The sequence below is a fragment of the Ochotona curzoniae genome, unplaced genomic scaffold, assembly GCF_017591425.1.
Source record: "Ochotona curzoniae isolate NIBS_2020 unplaced genomic scaffold, NIBS_Ocur_1.0 contig_66, whole genome shotgun sequence".
In the NCBI taxonomy this organism is placed as follows: Eukaryota; Metazoa; Chordata; class Mammalia; order Lagomorpha; family Ochotonidae; genus Ochotona; species Ochotona curzoniae.
In genome coordinates, this window is record NW_024466512.1 from 3,788,037 (window position 1) to 3,812,669 (window position 24,633).

Genomic DNA, 24,633 nt, shown 5'->3' on the forward strand with positions numbered 1-24,633 from the left:
TCTGGAAGAGGCAAGATCGGGCCACCGTGATGACAATTTCCATTATGGCCCCTCAGTTCTCTGTTCTGATTTTAATGTGGCTTCTCAAGGAAGCAGTTCCTGCTGGGCAGATAATGAACAGAATGTTTTAGCTGAGCACTCGGCTTGACTTGGCAGGTCTTTCTCATTAAAAATAAGCAAATTGCAATTTTGGCTTATAAATAAGACTCCTGTGGACTTGGTTCCATGCATCCACCTGCAAGGGGCCAGATGCCACTGAGTGTGCTAAAAAATCAATCACCTGTCGGGATGATCACGATGGGAACCTAGCCCTGGCTCCCCAGGCTCTGTGGCCAGGATCACACAAGGCTGGGGGAAGCTTTGTCAAGGCATGATTCTTGCTACCTGAAAACTTTTCCCAAACTTTTGGCTCACATGGTTGGCTGTGGAGGAGGAGGCGGTGCTGAGTTAGACAAGGCTCCTACCTGTGGCCCTGACATTCTTGACTGGGAGTAGGGCGGTGGGCACAGACAGAGGTGGGGTGAATGAGTGAGAAGAGGGTGGATGTCTGTGAAAAAGGGACAAAGCAGGATGATGGACTTGATCTGCGTGGGAGCAGCACAACTGCTCCAAGGGAGGGCATTTGAGCTAAGACGTGAGAGGGAAAATCCAGGGTGATATGCAGGGTGGAGGCTTGCGTCTTCTTGGGAGGAAGATAAGAAAAGGCTGCAGACTAGGAGACAGCTCTCCATGTGCAGGTGTCCGAGGAGTGGGTAGGGTAGTCTCAAGGCAAGGTGACACCTTCAGAAAATGAGGTTCCAGAACTTAACATGTTTCAGGAAGGAATTTGAGTTGTGTTCTGACTGTTTCTTGGCCAGGGCACAGTGTAGCTAGGAGCACAGAGCCATGTGGGCTGGCTTTCTGGCTTCCCTGTTAGTGTGACCCAGACCTTGGTCAAGCGACCTCCCTGCCCAGCGCCTGACTTCCAGCCCTTGAGTGGCTTCTTGGTGCGCCCCAGAAAAATCCCAACTGCCTTGTGTTCGTGCAGCCTCCTCCCTGCACCCCGTCCTGGTCCTCCTCCGGCTCCCTCAGGGCATTCACGTTGGTGCTCTCAGTCTTGTCCCTGCCAAATGTCAGAGGATGGGGCCCGCCGAGGATGGGGACACCTGGAAGTGTACCGTGAGTCAGGAGGAGAGTTTTTAGGAAAACAAAGACAGCCAAACCCAGAGTACCTACTGGAGCTGTGTTAGGGATGTCCCCCAACCATGCTGCTCATTCAAAGACAGAATGCTGTCAGGGCAGACAAGCATGATGGAAAATGGTTTGCTTTTTGGCTAGAAGATGGAAATTGAACCCTTGGAGTTTCAAATGCATTGAATTTGAGGTGGTCATAGTGACACAATGTTGAGATTACCATGTCCCATAAACCTTATTGTTTACACAGAGCTTGGGTGAGATGGCAAGATGGGAAGATGTTGATTCAAGTCACATTGGCCTAAAAATTAATGAGTTCTCTGGGGAACAGTAAAAGCAGAGGGAGATGATGGCCAAGAGCCGAGGCTTGGGAGACATGCTGGTGGGGAAGTCCAGCAGCAGCAAGGCCGAGGTGGGGGTGTGTGTTTTGGGGGAGCAGCAATGAGAGTGCTCTTCAATGGTGCAGCCTGTGGATGCCTCATGATTCAGTTCTCGTTGTTTAACACCAGCTAGTATATTTATAAGACTGAACGTAAAAAAACTATGTTCCATTCATGCCGTTTTTGTTACTTATGTTCAAAAAATTGTTCCTGGGTTATAAATTTTGATAATTGCACTAACCACCCTTAAACAATGGCTTGAAAAATTAAAATTGGAAAACTTCTAACAACCCCTGTTCCCCAACCAACCTCTCTTGAGGTGTTACCAAGAATAGCAGGTCTTTCTCCTTACAAGGGAGACATTATCTTAGATTTTACCTGCAAAATATGTGAAATCTATTCTCTTTATGTTAATAATTTTAAAAAAACAATTGCAAAGGGCTTGCTATTAACTCTGCTGTTTGTTTTGGGCAACTCAGGGAAGAACCTGTTGAACTCTGTGGTTGAGTGCCACGATGTGTGATGTGGGGTTTGTACCTGCATCCGTGACCAGCAAAAGGGTGTAAATACTCAACAGTTTTGCCCTAGCAGGCAGGCAGCCTGAGGGCCTGCAGGCTCTGGGTGGAAGAGCTACCTGTGCTAGGGCTGTGAAGCATTTGAAACATTCATGGCAATGAGAAGTAGCTGTATTACATAAAACATCTTCTCAAAGTTGCAGTTGTCCCATGCTACGATTCCAAATGGACTTGGCCTCCGGCATGTCCAGGGCTGTGTAGCTCTGGTGCCGGGAAAACTGGGGGGGTTTTGTCATGAGTCCAAATGATTGACTTCAAATTCATTTTTTCCCGTCAGAAAAGTAGTATGTGTTGATTATAGAAAAATCAGAAATGCATACCGATATAAAAAAGAAAAACATCGTAAATCACAGTCCTAATCCTCAAAGAAAACCAGCAAGAGTATTTTAGTATCTCTCTTTGCAAAGACTGATTTAAACAGAAAAAAGTGAAAACAAAAAAGTGAACTTCGTGGCATCCATGGCCACTTCTGTCTCCTTGAGCTGATTCGAGCCTCTCCGCAGACCGCCGTGGGTGCTGGTCCTTTTGACCCGTTAGAGGGTTTGAGTATTAGGAAATGCAGGTCATTTGCCCAAGGTCACACGGTGCAGGATGTGGCAGGTGTGGGACCTGTGACTCACAGTGCTGTGCCCGCTGCCCCGTACCAGGCTGCATCAGAGCTCAGCCTGCCAGCTGGCTGGCTACAGTCTGACATAATCTGGCTCCAATTTCCATGCCATTTACCACCTACTTATGTGACCAACACCTCATGTCCCCTTTCCAGACCAAGCCCTCCATCTCCCTTCCACGTCTCTACTGTCCAGGAGCCTTAGAGCCGATCACACAAACACATTCAAAGTGTGTCTCAACTTGTCTCTGTGTTCTCTCTAGAATGTTCTGGGACAGGCAGAAGACCTTCTCAGTGGTTTAAAACCAGCTGCGTTCATGCACATAGCCTAGGACAGCTTGTCAGTTAACTTCTTCAGTCGTCGAGCTTGACTGCAAAGATCACCTCTTGTTTTGCTTTCATCTGAGTGAGTTGCAGCGCTGGGAGAGAGGTGGGGAGCAAGCTCCCACTCCCCCATCTGCTGACACTAGGAGCTGCCAGAGAGAGCAGCCATCGCTGGCCCCGTTTGTTTTTGCTTTTAAAGATTTTGTTTATTTTTATTGGAAAGGCAGATTTATGGAGAGAAGGAGAGACAGATAGAAAGACCTTCTACCCAAATAGTCTGCTCCCCAAATGGCCACAATAGCTGGAGCTGAAACAGCCTGAAGCCAGGAGCTGCTTCTGGTGCTCCCACCTGTTCACAGGGTCCCGAGGTTTTGGGCTGTCCTCCGCTGCTTTATCAGGTCCCGAGCAGAGACTGATCAGAAGTTAGTGGAGCAGCAGGGACACAAACCCCTGCCCATAGGGAATGCTGGCATTTGCAGGTGGAGGATTAGCCTGTTGAGTCATGGTGCCAGCTCACTGACCCTTTTGATACTGGAGTAGTCCAGAATATTATGATGATTCTTACAAGATTTGGATGAATTTTGAAAATTATTATTAATACACCTTAAGAATTTTTAAAAATTTATACAAAGAAGTTAGTATATGTGGCTTCCAGGTGGTTCAGATGGTTTTCATATGAAGTTATTCCTCGCTTTCCAAAGGGGATTAGTCTCAGAAATCTTTCTCCTTTTTAAAAAGCATTTTGTTTATTTAGAAGGCTGAGTGGCAGAGAGAGGCAGACACAAAAAAAGAAAGTGAGAGATCTTCCATCGGTCAGTTCCCAAATGGCACAGCAGCCAGGGCCTTGCTCATGCTGGGATTCCAGAACTCCGGCTGTGCTCCCCACGTGGGTGCCAGCGTCCGAGCACTGGAACAATGTCTGGGCTCCCCACGTGGGTGCCAGGGTCCGAGCACTGGAACAATGTCTGGGCTCCCCACGTGGGTGCCAGGGTCCGAGCACTGGAACAATGTCTGGGCTCCCCATGTGGGTGCCAGGGTCTGAGCATTGGAACTCCAGCTGGGCTCCCCACGTGGGTGCCAGGGTCCGAGCACTGGAACTCCAGCTGGGCTCCCCACGTGGGTGCCAGGGTCCAAGCACTGGAACAATGTCTGGGCTCCCCACGTGGGTGCCAGGGTCCGAGCATTGGCACTTCTTCCACTCTTCCCTGGTGCATCGGCAGGGGACTGGGTCACAAGCGGGCACCCTGGACTCGACATGGCACTCGCCATGGGATCTGGCGTTGCAGCATTTAGTGCTTAACATGATGAGCCATGACAGAGGCTCCGTCCCAGAGATCTCGGATGCTGAAGTTCCTTCTGTGAAGCAGTTCGGTGTTTGAATAGTTCCCACTCATCCTCTGTCAGTCATGTTACTTGCAAGCATAGCCTAAGCTCCACGTAAAGGATTTCCATGTTATATAAGGGTTGGTGAAAGGCCGGCAGAGGTTCACGCACAACAGACATGTTTGTTTCCAGTTGTTTCTGATCGGCAGTGGGCAGTCTACAGTCTCCAGACAGTTGGCTGCGCCCCCTGTTCTGTCTCCACTGTGGCCAGCATCCCTCATCGCTCTGTGCTTTTGCTGTTAGTAGGGAAACAGTTTTCACACAATCTTTTGAATCTTTATGCTCATTTATTTTCCTTTCATTCTCTCCTAGCAGTCTTCCTCTGGACCCTGTGCTATGCAGGGAGCCTCGGGGACACTTGGCTGCCGTGTGTCTATGGGCCTTTAGTGACTCTTGCAGTCTCAGGCAGTCCTGCTGTCGGAGAGTGTGGACAGTTCGAGGATGCACCCCCTCTGGGGGTTTGTGTCAGGATGAGACCCTGGTGTTGGTGGAAGCAGGAAGCTCACAGGTCACAGCCTCCTCCCAGTGACTCCCTGTCCTGGGTGTGCAGCGTCCCCCGCCTCGCCCTGGCTGCCGATGGACTCTGCTCATGGGGCTGCGGCAGGGTTTGCTAGGTCTCCATACTGGGAAGTTAACTTTTGCCACTGGTTCTTCTGAGGATTCCTGAACTATGTTGCTTTAAAATCTTATCACCAACTTCCACTGAGAGAATGTGCAGATAAGAGGAGAGAATGACACTGCTATTTGGTTACGATTGAAGACGTGAAGCTGAGCCAAGGAAATGGTTCTGTCCTTTGTAAGAGGATCTGCCTCATGTTGCAGAAGGAGCAGAGCTGCTCGGTGCACTTTCTTTGTATCCTGCCTATCCCGGACTCAGTAAAGCAGCGTGTTTCCAAGCCACCCCCGGCAGCTTTGCAGCTTATATTTTGTCCCTGTCAGGTTATCAAAAAGATCGTTATCTGAGTTCTGCTTCTGCCACCTCAGATTGATTGTCCTGTCTTTGCCAGAACTCCCGTGTGATGGTTAAGTGTTCTCTCAGTCGAGTTCCTGGTGGACATCCACTTGTGTCTTCTCATTGTGCAAAGGTTCTTGCGATTTCCACTGCAGTGGCATAACTCGGACAAGCACTGAATTCTGGAAACCTAGACTGGCTCCAGCCGCTGAACTCTTTCAAAGTTCTTGTTGCATTGACTTGTCTGAGCTTCTACGACTCTGACACGGTGAGGGGAGAAAGGGTGGTTCCCAGTCTGTCAGGGTGGAACCTCGGATGCAGCCTTGGGTGAAGGGCAGTCCGTCAGGCCTGGCGGCAGGTCTGATGCCCCGAGATGTTCCTGCTCCCTGTGTACGTCTCAGCTCGTCAGTCCTTGTCTCTGGTGAGCAGGAACCCTCAGATGTGGGCCTGGTCCTCCTCTCCTGGCATTGCCCAAAGTAGTATTTGCTAGAGCTAGAATGGGGCGGGGCCCTGCAGGCAGCAGAACCGTGGGAGCTCGTGTTGGGCAGGGTCTGGCGTCACTTTGGAAGTAGAGGGGATGTCTTCTTTGCTGGTTTTTCCACGATCTTGAAAGGATCTTAAAAGCCATTGATGCCAACACTGTGGCTAAGGAGCTGGATGGGTAACTCGCCTTAGCTTGAATCAGGTCTAATGATGCCAAGACAAGCAAAGGGAAACACACACACACACACACACACACACACACACACACACACACACACACACACACGGGTGGATGGAGGGAATCCACCCTGAAGAGAACTGTGAGAAGCCGAAATCACTGCCGTGCTTTATTGCAATGTGAGCTGAGGCAAACTGGCCAGTTTGTCAACAGCAAGCTGTGTGTCAGGTTACACAACAGTTAAAAAAAAAAGATTGGAATATCCTGCCCAGGACTGGTTCCCCACATTTCTTTCTTAGGTAACTGTGAATTTTGTTGATGTCCAAATGCATGTTGTGCAAAACCAAATGTATGCAAACTGTATTTTATAAGGTTGTATCTTTGGGATGTAGGCATCGTGCACGACCTACTTTTATGGTTTGTCAACAAGATCACTCCATAAAACGCGGTCTGCTATCTCCCAGCTGTGTCTAATTTGTTCTGTCTATCCAGGCAACACAAATAAAAATTTTTATTTGCATCATCTAGAAGAAATACCAGTGTATAAATACATAAGCAACACTCATAGGAAACAGGCCTGACTGTGGATGCTGTTGGGGGATGTTGTGCAACCCATTAAAGGGCTGAGAGATGATTTCCTTATCCATGTGCCTAGATAATAAATACTATACTCAGCAAATTGTGCAGTTACTCAAGTTCTTAAATGTTGCACAACATTCTACAAGTCCTGGCACAGCGCGCTTCTCTGTTCTCCTAGGAATACTTAGAAACCATGTCTGTTGCAGGAAAGCTGGAGCGCCATCAAGGGCTTCGCTTGGCTTGAGATGCTGGAAGATGTGGGGGAAAAGGGAAGCAGTGGGAAGGTTTATCCTCCAGGAAGCTCAACAACTGTTGACTTTCCCTCTCCCTGAGGGCCCAGAGCCACAGCCCCGAGGACTACAGATGTTCTGCCCTTTCATTTGCACAGCCTCAGCCCAGGGAGCAGAGCCAAGGGGTGGGCTTGATGCCTCCCCCAGTCGTCCAGCTGGCAGAGACATACCGGAAGGGTTCCACTGAGGGAGCCGGGATGTGGGGTGTGCTCTCCCTTCCTCCTGAGACAGAAGGCATCTCAGTGGGTCCTGATAAACGTGGAGCCCTTGCCTCCGAGTGTCTGGGCTAGATGAAAAGCTTCCATGCCTTTCCACATTGTGGCCAGGTGGGAGGTTCTTACGGCTCTTCCTCCACCCCTCGGATAGGCCTCTGGATGGCCAAGTGTGCCATGCACTGCTCCATTGGACGTCCCCTGGGCTGGGAGCTGAGAACTGCTGGAAGCTCTTGGGATTCAACCTGGTTGCTTGTGACGAGGACATCTTCAAGCGCTTAGCTGCACCTGCTGACCACTTCAGCTGACTTTTCAAAGATGCCAGCGCTGGCCATGGTGACTCCTGGCACATGGAGTGGTTCATTGCTGGAGAGGAGAGTTCAGCCGCATCTCCAGTTTTCATTCCATAATTGCCGCCTTAATCCAATTCTGAATACAAGCCAGCCTGCTCAGAGGTTCATTTGACTGCTCTCTCCATGCTGGCTCTGCAGAAGCTATTGAACCAAGTCAAAACACACTTTGTTTCCATAAATTCCAACATGTGAATCTCAAGGGGCCAGAACGAGAGAACCAATCCCTGCAAGGCTTTGAGAAGGGCACCCTTGGAACTGGCCACTGCTGGTTCTCGTGGGCGCCTCCCTCAGTGCCACAAGACCCGGCAGTTCTTGCCTTAGGTCTCAGACTGTGTATCCTCACCCCAAACAAAAAGAACTTCCCTGCCCAGTGCCTCAGGAGGACTGCTCCCAGCCATGCTGCTGTCACCACGCAGGCGTGTGGGCAGGCCTGCCGTCACGTGCTGTGGTGCTGCTCCAGTCCCCCGTGTTCCCAAGGGCACACCCAGGAGCAGGAACTCAGGCTGTGGGAGGAACCTCACAACTCAGGACTTCCATGTCACCGCAGCTGCTTCTGGCCAGATGGCCCATTTGCGCCACTGGCCACCAGGCCTCCTCAGGTGCCCATTCGCGTTGCCACCTGGAGCCAGAGTTCTTGTCCCTTGCACACAAGTTTATCGCTGAAGACCTAGCTGATCGCCCCTGCCCCACCCGAAGCCCGCATATCCATGCCTGGCCTAGCTCGCTGTCTACCACCCTCTATATGTACCCAGGGGTTCCAGCCTGCCTCTGCCGTGGGCCAGACTCCCAGCTTCTGGTTCCATGTTCCTCATCCCTCAAACACTGGGGGCTTTCGTTGCCTTGTAACCAGCTTGAGAGATTTCTGGGCCAGCTACGTCACTTTATGCTCTAGCCTTGGGCCTTTCGTAACCTGAACATAGTTCAGGCTTCCACATGGAGAAGGATAAAATGGTGTGGATTTCAAAGTATTTGGGGAATTGTAAAATGTCTGGGATTAAAATTTCAATACCATTTGTGCATGGTAAATGTGAAATCCTTAGTAACTTAACCCTGTGCCGGTATGACTCAGTCCTGGTTGAAGAAATGTGAATAACAAGCAGGGAAACCTGCCGATCCTACCCACGAGGCGTCCGCTGCGGCTGCGCCCAAGAGCGGGCGTGTGACCTACTGGGAGGCCTGGCCAAGCCCAGGGACACGACTGGGTCTGTTAGGCAAGTGACACACTTGCGGAAGAGACAACCACTTCCCCACTGTTTACGGGAGGGCGGAGGTGTTCATTGTATCGGCAGGACCCCCAGAATCAAGACCCTATAACAGTTTATTGAGTGACTGAATTTATTAACCAGTCTAGTCAGTCTGAACTAGCAAATTAATTTTGTCTATAGAATCACTTACTGAAGCATATAAAATTAGACTGTGTAAGTGCAGAGAGGAGAATTGGCGTTGTGTTTAACAGATTCACTGGGACTAAAGCAAATGGGTTTAGTCTTTAATGCAACTAAAGCCTTGGGACTTTCTACAGAGAGCTGATCTGAAGTAAAGCATTAACTCGTCACTTGAAAAAGTCACTGCTTATACATTTTTGTTGTTTCCAGGAGAGAATTATATACCTTGACCGTGATAATAATCCATTGTGTGTTACTGGGCCAACAGGGCAAAAAAGAAGAAGAAAAAAACTTGTTTTCTATAAGTTAGACACTTATAACAGCTAGATTGACAGAGAATTTATCCGTTTTTAACACTTGCAATGATTTAAGGGATTACAGCGTTGCTCTGGGCTTATTCAACTCTCAAATATTTTCACTGTGTCATTTGCGTAAAAGCCTCTTATGCCAAACTCTTCCCGGGCCGAATGACAAATGGGCTGTTTTCCTTTTGGTGCAGGGGCCAGCATCTGGGACCACGGAGCCGCCCCTGGGGTCGTCAGCACCTCCCTCTGGGACAGAGACCACTGGATCTCAGCAGACAGCATCCACTCGCAGGTCAGCCCCCTCCCCCAGCTCCGAGATGGCTGAACATTTAAAATCATGTTAACTCCAGTCGAATTCTTAGACCTTCATGATGCTAACTTTATCTTTAAGCGTGTAAATTTTCTTTTTAAGGCAAATCAATTTAAAGTTGACTGTTCCAATGCTTGGGCTAACGCTGTCTATGAAAAAGTTAATTCTCCAAGACCAGAGATAACTTTCAGATGTACGTGAGCTCTTCCGGACACACTGAGACTTCCTTGTTCCATGTGTCCTGATGGTGGGTGAATTTGTCCTTTTGTTACGTGGAACTATTTTTACACTTTTTTTTTTTTGAAATAGAAACCAGATTTTTTTCTTAACAGCAGTTCAGAATTGGAAAACCCTTTTCACTTTCAGGGAAGGTTGCCGGGGCCACTTTCATGGGCTGCTGATGCGACGGTTTACATTCATTTATCTTCTAGAATCTGAATGGAAAACTGAGCATTAAGGAAGGTTGGTGGTTTCATGAAGGGAGTCAAATGCCAAAACTGCATTTTTAGAAAAACATTTCTGTTTTACGAAGTCTGCAACAAACAGTGTGCAGGGTGCCAGCTCAGGTGTAATCGTCTTAAGAATTTTTCCAGGAAGAAAAACTTTGGCCGTTAAAGAAAGCTTCATCATGCCCTCACACCTCAAGCTTAGGAACAATATAACAGATGTAAAACAAGATGGGTGTGTTGCTTGACCCTGAAAATGTCTCTACGGGAAATATTTCTGAGTATCAATAATACACAAATACAGAAGCATCTCGACTTTAACAGGTCGTGGGGGTGATTGTGGGAACTTTTCCTGAGGATGGAGTTGCCAGATTTAGAAAAGAGAAGAATGCCTGGCTAAATTTGGGTTTCAGAAAAATAAGTTGTTTTTTTTTTTTGTAGGGCAAAAGTATGGCCCCTGCAATGATTATTCCCTGTGCAGCCTGACTCATGCCCAAAGTGTGTTTGTAGTTTATCTAAAATGCAATTTGAGCATGTTCTGTGAAAAAGTTACACAGAAAGGAGGAGACAGAGAGAATTCTTCCATCTGCTGGATCACTCCCTGGATGACCTCCTTGGCCAGAGCTTGGCTGGTCCAAAGCTGGGAGCCAGGAGCTTTTCTGGGTCTCACATGTGTGTGTAGGCCCCAAGGACTTAGACCATCCTCCACTGCTTTCCCGGGCCATCAGAGGTGAAGCAGCCGAGACATAAACTGGCGCCCCTTTGGATGGCAAGCCCACAGGCAAAGGGTTAGCATCTACACTGCTGTGCAGGCCCCATAAGTGTTCTGTCTTTGGTCAGAGCAGCAGGTAGCTGAGGGCTAAGGGCTTGCCTTCATGGAGGGGGCCAGACCAGGTATGGACTCTGTCATGGTGGGCGCCGGGCCAGCTGTGGGCTGGGCTCTACCCTCGAGTTGTTGTTCCCAGCCAGCCATCCTGCAGATGTCATTGGAAGCGCTGGAGGGGACAGCGATGTCCAAGGCCGAACAAGCTTGCCGCCGGTGCTTGTGATCACAGGGATTGTTTTTGTGGAGATCAGGAAAAGCCACTGTTCTCTGGGAGGTGTGTGAGCTCCTCTGGGCGTCTTCCTCAGTGCGGGGGCTGTGTGGGTGGCACCTATTCCTGTTGATTCAGGTGACCCCTCCCAGGTGAGCTGGGAACTGCCCTTCCTGTGGTGGCAGGGCTCAGCCCCCTGTGTGGCACCTGGGCTCAGCCTCGTGGCTGTGTAATTACAGCATGGGCTCGTGTTTCTTGGGTAGCTGCCAAGAAAGGTTACACGTGGCTGTCAGCGGATGGGCGTATTTGTCATGGAGCAGATGTGTGCAGGTGTTGTGGGATAAGGGCTCTGGCTGCTGTATATATGTGTGTGTGTGTCCTTGCTGTCAATGATAGGTAAGATTTTCGTTTGAAACCACATGCACACCATGAATCTTCAAGCAGAGCGAGCAAGGTCACATCAATGACTCCTTTCTTTGCTTTCTTTGTTGCCACACAGCTGTCTCTCTCAGAGTTCAGAGCTTGGGCTTTGACACTCACTCCCTGTGCCTTGCTAGCTAGCTTCTGACCAAACACCAGCAGCCCGGGTGGAGGCCCTGCTTCCTGCAGCTTGCATTCACCGGAAAACTGAAACAGAATCAATCCAGATTGGTCAGAGTTAACAGTGAAACAAGCATTATTCCAGCGGCCAACATGGGCAGTGTGTCTTGGTGCACTGAGCAGGATGAGCCCTTCTGAGAGGCAGACTGAGAGGCAGATGGCACAATTGATTGATGGTTAGCATCAACACCCTGGAGCCAACCTGAGCAGAGCAGGTGTGCAAACAGCTGGTGTGCCAGGGGCGAGGAGGAGCCGGATAAGGCTGGAGCTTGGGAAGGGGCGAGCGGACAGACGGATAGACAGGCCCAGGAGACTGGAGCAGCCGGGGCCCACATTTCCCACAGGGCTGGCTGGACTGTCACATTTATGACATGGAGAGGTTCCCTTGTTCATTAAGGCCACCTCCCCCTCTCCCAAACTCCTCCTACCCCTGCCCCACTGTGTCCAGGACCCCATTTCTGTCTGGGTCACAAGTCCAGTGAGTTTAGCAGGACCTGCGCCAGGATTCCCTGCTCAGGGGAAGCTTGGGGCAGAGCTTCCTACCCCCAGCCTCCTTCCAGTGAGGTGACAGGTGCAGCTCCCCGTCCCCTGCTGGCCAGGGACATGCTCTACAGCCCTCCCCACCCTCCAGCCGCCCTTGCAGCATACATAACCTTCTAGAAAAGCAGAGACAAGCTCCCAGGCCTTTCTCGTTCTTTCCTTTCTTACTCTTCTCATTCACATCTGTGGGAAGTCACAGCCCTTCGCACACAGGGCCAGGTCTCTCCCCTGGCTGGATGACATGTGGGGTGAGACAGCCACACAGATTTGGGGAAGAGCATCCAGGAGGGGAACAGCTAGCAGAAAGCCGTTCTTGCCTCTCCTGCTGCCTGCCAGGCCTGGTGCACATCAGCGTTCAGTTCTTGTGTTTCCATTCCTGGCCCCGTGCCCCGGTCTCCTCTGAGTTTCTGCCCAGGCACCCTTCTGTAAGGGGTTGCCCCCAGGGGTGTCACTCACTCTTGTGACTTTTGTCCATCTGTGCCAGGCACTCGTGGAGGTCATGGGTTCCCAGAGCTGCCGCGCTCTGAATCCTTGGTGAGAGTGAAGACTGTGGGAGGCGTGGTATGCGTGACGACTTCAGCTCTTGCCATCTTGGGTTGACTTAGAATCTGTAGCCATTGCTCCTTGTCAAGCAAGGGATGATGGTGGTGGGTCCCCGGGGGCAGCTCGTGGCCCCTTTTGGGGAGATCGCTGAAGGTTTGTTGATTGACACTAAGACTTGCCTCGTGCTGGGTTCTCACGGCAGTGGCAGACCCCGCTCCCCCACCACAGAGAGCAGAGCCCTGGGGCTCCCTGAATGGTTTTAGGTGTTACCTCCTCTTATCAAGTGTAGGCCCTAAGAAAGTGCTCGGAGCCCCAGGTTGCCTGGCGGAGTGCTTCTAAGGGACTTGGGTTGGTGTGGTCTCCCTGGGAACCACTCCTCCCATGGGTTTTCCCTTCCTGGGGGCGGGGCGCAGGGCCGCCACGTGCTGCTGATGGGTGGCGCAGCATGGCCGACGCTGTGCGGGGTGTGTTTCTCCTTCCCAGGAATTGTCTGCCCAAGGCAGGTGTCGCTGCAGGCTGCACAGTGGTACCTTGTGCGTAGCCATAGATGCTCAATGATTCTCCTCTTGGCTGTGTGGAATGTAGAGTGCACATTCCAACACAGGCCAGCCAATCTTGTTTCTCTGTAAGGGAATAGATTTAACAGAAATCGTGAGCTTGTCATAGAGCTGCACAGTGACACACTAGCTGGGCTATTTCGTCCACCCCTCTGGCTGTGTCCCTCGCTGTGGTCTGACTGCACCCACGGCCTCCCCCTTGCCTGACGGTTCCCATGAGGCTGCTGGAGACCTCAGCTCCCATCGCGCTCCTGTCCCCATTCTAGCCTGAAGCCTTGCTCTAGGATAGAGAGATTTGGGGACTGTTTAAAATAAACCAGAATCGGGCTCTTCTCTCTGAGCAGAGGAGTCACTATGCCCCAGGCTGACATCCTGGCATGTTTGTGAGGGTTCAGTGGTTTGCTGGTCACAGGCAGTAGAAATTGGAGCACTCTGAGACATTGCTGGCCCTTGCTGTGTGACCTTGGGTTCATCACTGGCCCTTGCTGAGCTTCTGTGTGCTGATCTGGGCAGGGTCCTGGGGACTTTGCTCCTGAGACAGCTGGTTGGGCTCTCAGCAAAGTCAGCTGCCCTTTCTTCGCCTTAAGGGAGTTTCCCAACTTGGTCTCCAGCGTGCTTTAGCAAGGTGACTTTTGTTGTATGAGAAGGGGCTGTGTTGTGCTCACTGGGCTGCCTAGCGGCCTCTAGCCCACTCACCCGGGTAGCAGTCTTGAATCATATATTCCTGGTGAAGAATCATCCTGGTTAAAAACTGTGGGATGGGGGAAGATGACAGTAAGGGAACCAACTGTTCCTGGGAGCCTCACGTTGACCTTGGCTGACCTTGAGCTGAAGCTAGAGGTCAACAACCCCCCTCCCTGAGGCCCTGGGCAGGGCATGCGTTCTGCCTGTCACCAGTCGGGGTTGGGCTCCTGGTGCAGTCCCTCTGCAGAGGAACATGTGTGAGGGTGTGGACAAGCCTGCGAAGTTTACTCACACACGTGGCGTCTTTATTCATTTGAGAGACAGATGGAGAGAAAAAGTTCCCGTCTGCTATTCTGCCCCCTAGATGCCCGCCAGGGCTGGGCTGGGGCCAGAGCCAGGAGCCAGGTACGTGGTCCAGATCTCAGGACCGGACTGGGGCCAGAGCCAGGAGCCAGGTACGTGGTCCAGATCTCAGGACCGGGCTGGGGCCAGAGCCAGGAGCCAGGTACGTGGTCCAGATCTCAGGACCGGACTGGGGCCAGAGCCAGGAGCCAGGTACGTGGTCCAGATCTCAGGACCGGGCTGGGGCCAGAGCCAGGAGCCAGGTACGTGGTCCAGATCTCAGGACCGGGCTGGGGCCAGAGCCAGGAGCCAGGTACGTGGTCCAGATCTCAGGACTGGGCTGGGGCCAGAGCCAGGAGCCAGGACGTGGTCCAGAACTCCCATGTGAGAGGCAGGGACTGAGTTACTTGAGTTCTCATCATTACATCCTCCACCAGCGCTGCAGTCAGCAGCTAAACCTGGGAACCAAATCCAAGTTCTTCATCAAAACTTATGTATGTCTTCCCTGCCAAGCCACATGCTTGCTTGGTTTATTGACATTGAAATTAGAATTGAACATGACTTTCCCTTCATCTCAGAGGATTCTTCTTTTTTCCCCAACCATTGAGAGACATCAGGCTAGGCCCTCAGGCTGTGTCCAAGTCGACTGTATGCTCTCTGGCCAGAGGGCCACCATGTGCCATTCCTGGGCCATGTCCCAAAGAGAGGGACTTTGTTCTTTAACATTGCCTTGAGGGTGCTGACACCCACAGCCTGAGGCAGGAGGAGACGTAAGCAGAGGGACCTGCCCAGCTTGGTCCCTTTCTGAAGTTGGTGTTATTTGCACAGTACTTTGCTTCCCAGATCAGCCTCCAGCTTTGCTTAAGTCCCCTCTCCGGTTGCTGAGGTCAGGTGGGGAGGAGGACATGGTGGGCTCCCGCCCGTGCTCACTCCCTGCCCTTCCAGCAGAGACACGATGCTCCGTCTCAGCTCCCTGAAGCGTGCTTCCTGTTCACCCTTCCTCCCTGGCTGCTGCACAGAGAGGAGTCAGCCAGCCCAGGTATCTTTCCTGCTCCCAGTGTGTCTCCCCAGGGACTGCCTCTCCAACCCCTCTGTGACCTCAGACAGGCCTTGATACCGCTCAGTGCTCCCCATGATCCTCCACCTACTGCCCCCCCAGACTCCCACATTATCAAAATCTTGGACCTTTGAACATTTTTCATACTCGTTTGCATATTTAACTGACCTTCAGGACAGAGAGCTGCCTGGTATCGCTCTGTTTGCAGAGGTCGCCTTGTCCGTGGCGCGTCCGCTGTGCCCACGGTCTGGGATCAGGGCTCCTAGGTGGAAAGATGGGCATCCCCAGCCCCGTGCTTGAGAAGCTCATAGGTTGGAGTGAATTTAAATAAGCACATAGGAAGAGATATATAATTTTGGGAAAATAAAAACTCTTGCATTAAAAATCTTTAATTTACAGACAGAGGTGAAGTCGGCGCGGGGAGTTCCCGTGTTGCACAGCTGGCTTCCCTGCTGTTGGCATCATCTGTGTTTGTGCGTTTGTAACGACTAACAGATACCTTTCTTTTTTTCTCTCTTAGCCTGAAATCTACTGGGAGAAAGATTTGGGGGTGGAGATCACTTAAGAGGGACTGTGTAGCTTCTTAAGAGGATTAGAATTCTCAAATCACTGAAGAGCTGGCTCCCCCGCTGAGGCGCAGCATGTGTCAGCGTTGCGTGCCGTCATGTCACGTCATGCGACGGCTGCAGAAGCTGGCCCTGCGCCTCCTGGGATTTCTCTGAATCCATGAGGCGACTTCCTTTCTCGTGCTTGTTCCAAGAACGGTCCAATAGAAAAACAGAGGTTCTTTTGGTGAGTGCAAAAATTTTGAGTTTAGGTGTAAAAAACCTAAATCTGCCCACTTTTTTTTAAAGCGAGAAGTGGGCACGCGTTGTAGCAAGTCTTGTCCTGCTGTGTCCTTGCATCTGGTTCAAGTCCTGGCTGGTCGGCCGCAGAGCCAGCTCGTTGCTCACGCCTCTGGGAAGGCAGCAGTGATGGTCCAAGAGGCTCGGCCCTTATACCGTGAGGGAGACCACATGGAGTTCCTGGCTCCTACCTTCAGACTGACCTATGGACATTTGGGAGTGAAGCAAAGGGTAGAATCACTCTCCCTCTGCCATCACCTACCCTCACTTTTCTCTATCTCTATTTTTCTCTTGCTTTTTCTTTCAAGTAGAAAATAATACAGAAATAGCCACTTTCAAGTAAAAATTACTTCTTTTTTAACTCTATTTTTTTATGATACAGTTGCATAAACTCAGGGACTTCCCCTCCTCCCTTCCTAATTTACCTCCACATTAATTTCCCCCACATTATTACAATAGCATAGTCCTTCAAAAACAGTCACAAGTCTGTCATTCTGCTATTCAAGTGTATCCTGGCATTGTAGGCACAGACAGTGGTAGAAAGTCAAGCATCCTATTGCAAGACAGATTTAACCATTTCATTGGGAATCTCTCTTTGATTTGGAAATAGGGATGCATACTGTATTGTATCTTCACATCTGGATATGGTAATCTCTATTATGTAGTTCCTCTAGATGAACATATGCAGATGCATGTTGTCTCCATATCTACTGGCCTTATATCAAAGAGAACGTTTGTCTTTTTGGGATTGGCTGATTTCACTGAGCTTACACAATGGTCTCTAGTTGGGACCCTTTTGTTGCATATGGTAGAATTTCATTATTTTTAATGACTGAGTGGTATTCTGTAGAGTGGATGTGCCACAGTTTCTTCAACCACTCCTCTGGCTGGGCATCTGGGGTGTTTCTGTGCTTTCACTATTGTAGACTGTGTTGTTGTAAACATAGGATGATATGCCACTTTCTCATATGCAGATTTCATTTTCTTTGGATATATTCCCAGAAATGGGAAAGCTGGGTCATATGGCAGAGCAATTTCAGCTGTCTGAAAACTCTCTCTGCTGACATCCATAGTGGTTGTACTAACCTGCACTCCCACCAACAGTGAAGTAGCGTATGGTTGAGAAAGAACTTGTAAGTACAGTCCCCTTTAAAATAGCAGGGAAGAACCTCAAATACCTTAGAATTAACCTAACCAATGAAGTGGAAGACTTCTATGATGAAAATTACAAAACATTAAAAAAGGAAATAGAAGAAGATAGTGAGAGCTGGAGAACCTCGCCCTGTTCCTGGATTGTCAGAATCAACATCATCAACATGTTCATGTGACCAAAGCAATGCAGGCGTGCTGCTGACGTTGACCCTGACCACCTGTGTGCTGCTTTTTCCCCTGGAGAGTCCCCCTGTCCCCTCCCCACACTGTGTCCCAAGGAACGAGATCGCTTAGAGTGAGGAACTGGGCTCCACCTCCTGAGGGAGCAGTAGCTCCTGGGAGCCTGGGGACTTCCTGTCTGTGAGGGGCTTGCTTCCTCTCTGTCGGTGCCTGTGTAGGATCATCTGTCTCCTGGACACCGGTGCTTTAGTTGCAAGCCAACACACTTCTGTTTGTTTTGTTGCTCTAGTTCTCATTACTTTGGCCAATGAGGGTTCTTTGGGTTAGTTCCTGTGTGCCCATGACCTATACCCATTCGTGTATGTGTGTGTGTGTGTGTGAGAGAGAGAGAGAGAGAGAGTATATGTGTGTGTGTGTATGTGAGAGAGAGAGAGTGTATGTGTGTGTGTGTATGTGAGAGAGAGAGAGAGTGTATGTGTGTGTGTGAGAGAGAGAGAAATAGTGTGTGTGTGTGTGCATACATCCTCAGGAGAGTTTAAAGAAACAACTTCCTGGTCATGGCCGAGGAGCACCGTGCTCTTGCACCGTGAATGACAGCAATGGACAGGAGAGTCACACCAGAACTTGACCTTTTTACAGTAGTGACTGCAGAGTCCAGGAAGAAGAATGACCAGTTCCAGTCATCGATTCTTGAAGTTGCATTTAATTGTTAAGTTCTTTCATCTGAAAAAGTTATTTAAAAATTAATTTGTGACGGTCCAGGACTGGATGTACCTAGCTCCGGGGTTTCATAATCTCCAAGTGGAGCTGTGCCTCAAGGATCTTCCTTCTAGTTACTTGAAATCAATCTGAACTTTTATTCTCCCCAAAAGTGGTACATGAAGGATTTGATTCACGTGGCATTGCCATTTTCATAGGAAATTTCCATGCACACCAAAAAATCCTCACAAAGGGTATGTTTTTCTCTTGGATCTACTAACTTAGCAAGTAGACAGAGGCTGGGTCATAAACTCACAGCCAAGAAGCTTGCTAAGAGAACAGTCATGGTTGTGTCTGCTGGGGTCCTTCCTCCTCCAGGAGACACTTGGCTCAGCCCCTAGGGCCCACTTGGCACATGCCACCCCACCAGGCAGCTCATGAGGGGACAGCTCTGATGATGTGTGAGAAACTGACCAAGATTCACAAGTGTTGTACAAGCACAATTGCCTGCCACCGGTGGGTCAGCAAACCCGTGTCTCCCTTTGTGGTCGACCCTGTTTGATCCACTTGTGAGAGCATCAGTCTGCTGTGACCGCCAACATAGTCTGAACCGAAGCATAAATGCAGCAGAACACATGGATAGTTCATATACACTGGATGTACTTTAAAAATAGACCCCTCCAACATACAATGAGCATCAGAGGTTGAAAGGAAATGTGGTGTGGGCACTTGGTAGAGCAGTTAAGACACTCCGTAGGCCATGGCCCGCACGCCACAGCAGAGTCCTGGCTCTCTTCTGATTCCAGCCTCCTGCTGGTGCATTCCTTGGGAGGCACTGCTGCTTCTGGCTGCCCACAAGGAGATGGAATGAGCTCCCAGATTCTGCCTTGTCCACATAGTTTGGGCATTTGGAGGAGTGAGGCAGGAGGTGGCCAGATATCCCCATTCCTTGCTTTCTCCCTGTGTCTACAGGGGTCTGCCTTCCAAATAAGTCATTTCTGTGCTCAAAGTGTGCTATGTGCCTCTTAAAAGGAGTTTCTCTATATCGTCAGGGAGCATTTTGTACTGCTTGGACATGCTGATTTAGGCCTTTAACAGCATCTCTGGTGATTGCCTCATCAGGATTGCCTGTGTTTGGTCATTGCCCGGCTTGGGAAATGGATGCCATCCAGTACCCAGAGTCCAGACTGCACAGCCTCCTGAGCTGCCGGGGGTGGCAGCCCTGCCTGGGCACAAGGTGCCATTCCTTGGAAATCTGACAAACAGAGCCCGCAGAATGCCCGTGGAGATTTTTGCTGTGACTGCACTGTGCAGGGATTGCAAAAGGAGTCTGCACCAACGTTGACTTACCTTTTTCATGAATCTTCTTTTATTTGAAAGGCAGAGTTACAGGGAAGGATGGAGGAATACAGCAGAGGATCTCCATCCCACCGGTTCATTCCCCACATGACCTCAACAGCCAGGACTGGACCAGGCCAAAGCCCTTCATTCTGCTCCTGTGTGGGTGGGCAGGGACCCAGAGACTTGGACCATCTTCTGCTGCTTTCCTGAGCAAATACCAGGGAGCTGGAACTAGAAGGGGGCACTCGGCACTCCAACAGGTTCCTTTAAGGCAGCAGATTAACTTACTGTACTGCAGCCTCAGGAAACTCACCTTGGAATTCCACTTCCTACAAGCTTCTTGAAGTACCTTTGTAGAATTTCTGAGGGGGGAGACAAATGGCTAATTTAAAAGATGATCTTTTCTATTGAGTTCTGTACATTTAATCAACGAAATATTTATTGAGAAACCATTACGTGCTGGTTCCTGGGCAAGGTGCCAGAGATAGCTGGCTGTTTCTGAAATGCATCAATTCGGCAATTGCACTGCTTTGCTGCTTTGCTGCTTGCTCAGACAGAGCCCCTGGAAGTGCCAATTTCTCGTACAGTACAGACTTAAGGGAGAATTAAGAGCCTAGCAGGGTTTCAGGATTCTATCCCGGCCCCCTGGAACCCAGCTCCTTCTTTCGTAGTTCAAAACAGGACCACTGGGGCATATAATGATTGCCTGTGACTATTCAGCTGATAGGAATGTGTGTGCATTGCCAAAGGTTGTTGCTGGTTTTCGTGTTCTCTAAAGTGGACTCTGGGCACGCAGCCCATCTCGGGACACCCAGCTGCTGCCTGGGCAGGGCAGTTTCGTCTCTGGATGCGTGGGGAAGGCTGAGGCCTGCTCCTGCAGACCCACTGGCCTGCCGTCTGAAGGGGAGAAGAGGGCTTTCAGAACACATCTTCAGTGCAGTCCGGAGGCGCAGTTTTCCAGCCTGCTGCCTCGTGGCAGGCACCGTGCCTCTCTGGCTTTGTCTGAGGAGTCTGCAGAGGCAGCTGATGTGGGGAGTGCAGATCATCCTCCGACGTCCGGTTCTGATTTTCGTACCATGCATTTCCACTGCCCAGACACAACTGGAAGGTGCTGCCTGTCGGGAAGGACAGAGGGGCGTTATGAAGTCACACGCGAAGCACCCCTGCCCTTCCGCTGGGTACCACAGACGGGGGTACAGAGCTGTTCTCCTGGCACCGGCAGGCCCTGCGAGTAGAAAGCCAGGGACTAGAGTTGGCAGGAGGGGAAATGAGTTGGAGGAGCTTGAAAGCTCTTTGCCTATAAAATGGTGTCCAGCAGCCGCGGGAGCGCCTGTCTTTAGCTCGCTGAGCAGCCCTCAAAGACAACACGTGCACTTTCTCAGTGAAACCTGACCAGTTGCAACTGCCGGCCTTGTCAGATTCCAGGAATGTCAGCACATGCAGAGCTTGGCCTAGGAGACCCCAGAGGCGCCCCGCTCCAGGAAATCCCTCTGCCGCGACAACGAACTAATCTAGCCACTGTTTGAGCAGTTAAGCCTGGAGCAGCTCTCCCTGCTGTTTCCTTTCCCTGGGTGCCTGGTTCTGTGTGCCCTGGCCTTTGCTCGGTGGACATGACAGTGTGTCCACGCTGCTCTCAGAGCCCTTTCTTGGGCTCCAAGGCTGTGGCGTTCCTGTGTTTGGACTTGGTCACCTCTTTTTTTGCAACGGCAGTTCCTCCACTCCTCAGTTCCACATTTTCTGTATTTTTTTTCTGCCTTTTTATCTACTCCACCAGCTTCTTCCTCTCCTCCTGTCTTGGCCAGCAGCCCTCTAAATTCGTGCTGATCCTAGAGTTCACCCCCTCGTTTTTGTTGCACTCTTGCTGGGGTCCGTCAGCATCCTCCGAGGTCTCACTGTTGATTCTGCTAATATGACGCGGATCCCTCCCGTTCATCCATGGTCTTTGTCAAGGTCTAGGTCCGTGTATGCAACATCCCAGAGCCTCTCTCTCTGGTTGACCCGCCGTTCTGTCTAGGTGCTGACCCGTGAGTCATTTTCACTGCATCTCCTTTCAAGCTGTCTGTCCTCATGCAGTCAACACCACGCTCTTTAATTTTGTCTGTGTTGTTCACACTCTGTTGCACCCTCTCCCTTGTGCTGGATTCAGGATGAGACTCATGATCCCTTACTGAGAATGATCTAAAGAGGAAGCTGGTCTTGCTCATGAGGGACCGACCCTAAGCAAACTAAATCCTGCTCATATTGTTAGGATTTTTTTTCTCTATTCAAAAACTGTGACGTCTTAGACATTCTCCAGCTTGAAACGTGGCAGAATTCAGGGACTGAGCCAGTGTCCACCCTGATTTCTTTCTTTTTTTGCATCTACTCACTCAGCGCTCCGCTGCTGACTGTGCTTAGAGAGGGCCTGCCTCACAATGCTAAGAAGGCTGGAAGCCACCGCAGTTTCCTCTCTGCCTCTGAGTGACCACAGACCTCCCCCAACACTCTCCTCAGTTGTGTAAGGAAAAGTACACCTTTGCGAATGCAAATGAGCAGTGTGGTCAGAAGGTATAAATTAGAGTAGCGACCAAGGCTGGGCCACGTGGTTGAGGGTGGCTGTTCCCTAAAAAAATTCTGTGCTCTAGTCCTGTATTCGAGGGGCATGGAAGACAAGCAGGCAAAACTGGCAGGTGTTTAGTGAGACACGTAAATGCATCTCTGTGTCCCCCCAGGAGAGGCGTGGTGACGGCTAACACCTGCTCCTTCTTGGATAACCAAGGGCTGTGAGCTGGCCTTCAGCTACGAGATGCATCGTGTAAGCAAGCCGGGCAGGTCACAGCTGTTACTTGCAGTTGTTGACCGTGAGATGACGATGTTTCTTATCTGAGAGGATGTGTTCCAATGTCCTCTGTTACAAACCATGCAAGACGCCAGCCAAACTGCAAGGAATGTGTTTAAGCATCTAGGGTATAGGCTGAGCACGTTGCTTCAAATAGAACAAGGTTTGAGCAAAAAAAAAAAAAAAATAGAAGCTGTGTTTTATACTAAGTATGGCTCTACAGTGAAAGTAAGATTTCTGTGATATTTTAAAATCAAAAAGAAAAGTTTCTGTTGCGAGTTGCCTTGACTCCAGAACATGAACATTCATGGGATAGTGATAATTCCTACGTAGCTTTTGAGGCTGCAGTGCTTCGTGAGAGAGGCAGGTTGGAACCTTCTACACTGTCCTGTGGCTCAGGAGACAGGAGAATGAGCCAGAAGCCAAGAAGAATGAGACCTGCAATAGCACGTGCTGTGTCTCCCCCAGGCTGAGCACCAAGAGGCTAGCCGAGTGCAGTCCCCCTGGGCTGAGAAGACGACAACTCCAGCCCCTCCATCACCAGCTGGGAGAGCCAGTCTCCAAGCACCAACCAGAAGCGGACCAGCTCTCAGTAGAAGTCATTGCTGACTTGGCTAACTACCTGACCAGTTGGAGACTGACCACATCAGTCTAACTGACCTGCAGACAAAAGGCCACACTTTCTCTGCTGGAAAGTGTCATCTGCAATGTCTTTGGGGACTTTCAAGTACAACGTCTGGCATGAAATATGAAGTAATTAGATATGCTTTTCTAAAAAGTGGGAAACTACCAATCATCAGGGGGAAAAGCCATAAAAGATGATTTACAAATAATATATGAGTAAGCTGAATGAAGGAGGATTTGGCATCTTTGTTTTCAAATGGAGAAAATACGCATAAATGTCAATTGTGGTCTAGAGTCCACAAAAAATGAGTCCAATTGGAATTCTATTACTAAATAATGCAGTTTTAAAATCAAGTACTCATTGGAATGGAAATAGGACAAATTAGGAATTGTGAAATTGAAGATAAATAAGTTGGCAAAACCAAAACACAGATAGAAAAAAATGAATGCAGAGACTAGAGCAGATCCTACTTCCGTAGGAAGGAGCTGCTGAAGGTCTAACTGGCTTGTGACGGGATTCCTATGAGGCAGGAGCGGTGCAGCTCAGCAACGTCTGAAGACATAATGGCGAAGGAGCTTTTATAGAAAAAGTCACCCTACTTTTTCTCATCAGATTTCTACAGCTATTAAACTACTCCCACTCATCACAAAAGACCCAATTAATGAGAAGGGAAGTGACGGCTTTGCTTCAATAAACTGTACAAACATGTTTGTACCTTTCCAGCATGGTGACACAGTAAAAATAGCTCTTGTTCCGTTAGCAATGTCTAAGGTTAGTATGAGCAGCTGGAAGACAGCAGAGCAAGAAAAGCCTGCTGGGGTGAACAAGAACCTTATCCCCCAGCATGTGAACAGGAATAGCTGTGCGACAGCCAGAGGCCACCCGGCACTTATAGAAACATGGTTTCATGTGTGTCAAGACATGTCAACATGATTGAACCTGCCCTCTCTCCACTTCCGCCCAGCATTGGGATCCAGCTTCCTACTCTGTCTCCACCTTGCCTTATATTCTGCCTTCATCCTTGATGTTCAGCCTGCTGTGAGGTGTCCACCTGCTCCTTTTCTCCCACTGGTGAAAGTCACGTGTTTTCTGGGGTCACTGTGCCCAGCTTGTACCAGTTGAAGGTGATAGAAGTTTGTTGTATTGAAACTCAGACGTGCACACAGAGCAGGCCTTCCCACCGAGTAGAGATGCAGTCTGGGAATGAAGCATCTAGCTTATTTCTTACCCCTTTTCTTTCCTCTTTTCACAGTGTTGTTTCCCACTGGTGATTTGTAATTTGGCTTAACGGGAGGAGTGGGGGGAAGGAGGGGTCTCTCACCGTTGGTGGTTTCCTTTCTAAAAACAGAGTACAAGCTGACTGTAGAGCGGAGATAGCTGTGCTTTTGTTTTAGGTTTGTAAAGATCTTTCCAACCCTCCTGAGACCCTGTGTCCTCTCACCCTCCAGTATCTTGTCCACCCCCGCCCTGTTATCCTAAGTATTCTCATGCCAGGGGTGGGGAGGACTTCTTCCCATCTCTGCATTCTTTCTTCTCATTATTCTGCTTTCTGAAACTCGTTTATCATGTTCAAAATACCGTAAAAGACCAATTACTTTCTGAAAAGTGCTGACTCTCTGTTTTCAGCCCGAACTCCGTGGGATGACCCAGCAGAGCTGTGCTGACCCCAGGAAGCAGCAAG

General features: G+C 50.0%; 1 protein-coding gene across 1 annotated transcript in view; it reads left to right on the forward strand.

Moving 5' to 3' along the window:
- Positions 1–24,633, forward strand: part of ADAM12 (ADAM metallopeptidase domain 12) — a 267,367-nt gene that overhangs the window by 32,778 nt on the left and 209,956 nt on the right. The window contains exon 2 of the mRNA XM_040991939.1: positions 9,374–9,471. Coding sequence (XP_040847873.1) covers positions 9,374–9,471 — 98 coding nt within the window. The remainder of the gene's footprint in view (positions 1–9,373; positions 9,472–24,633) is intronic.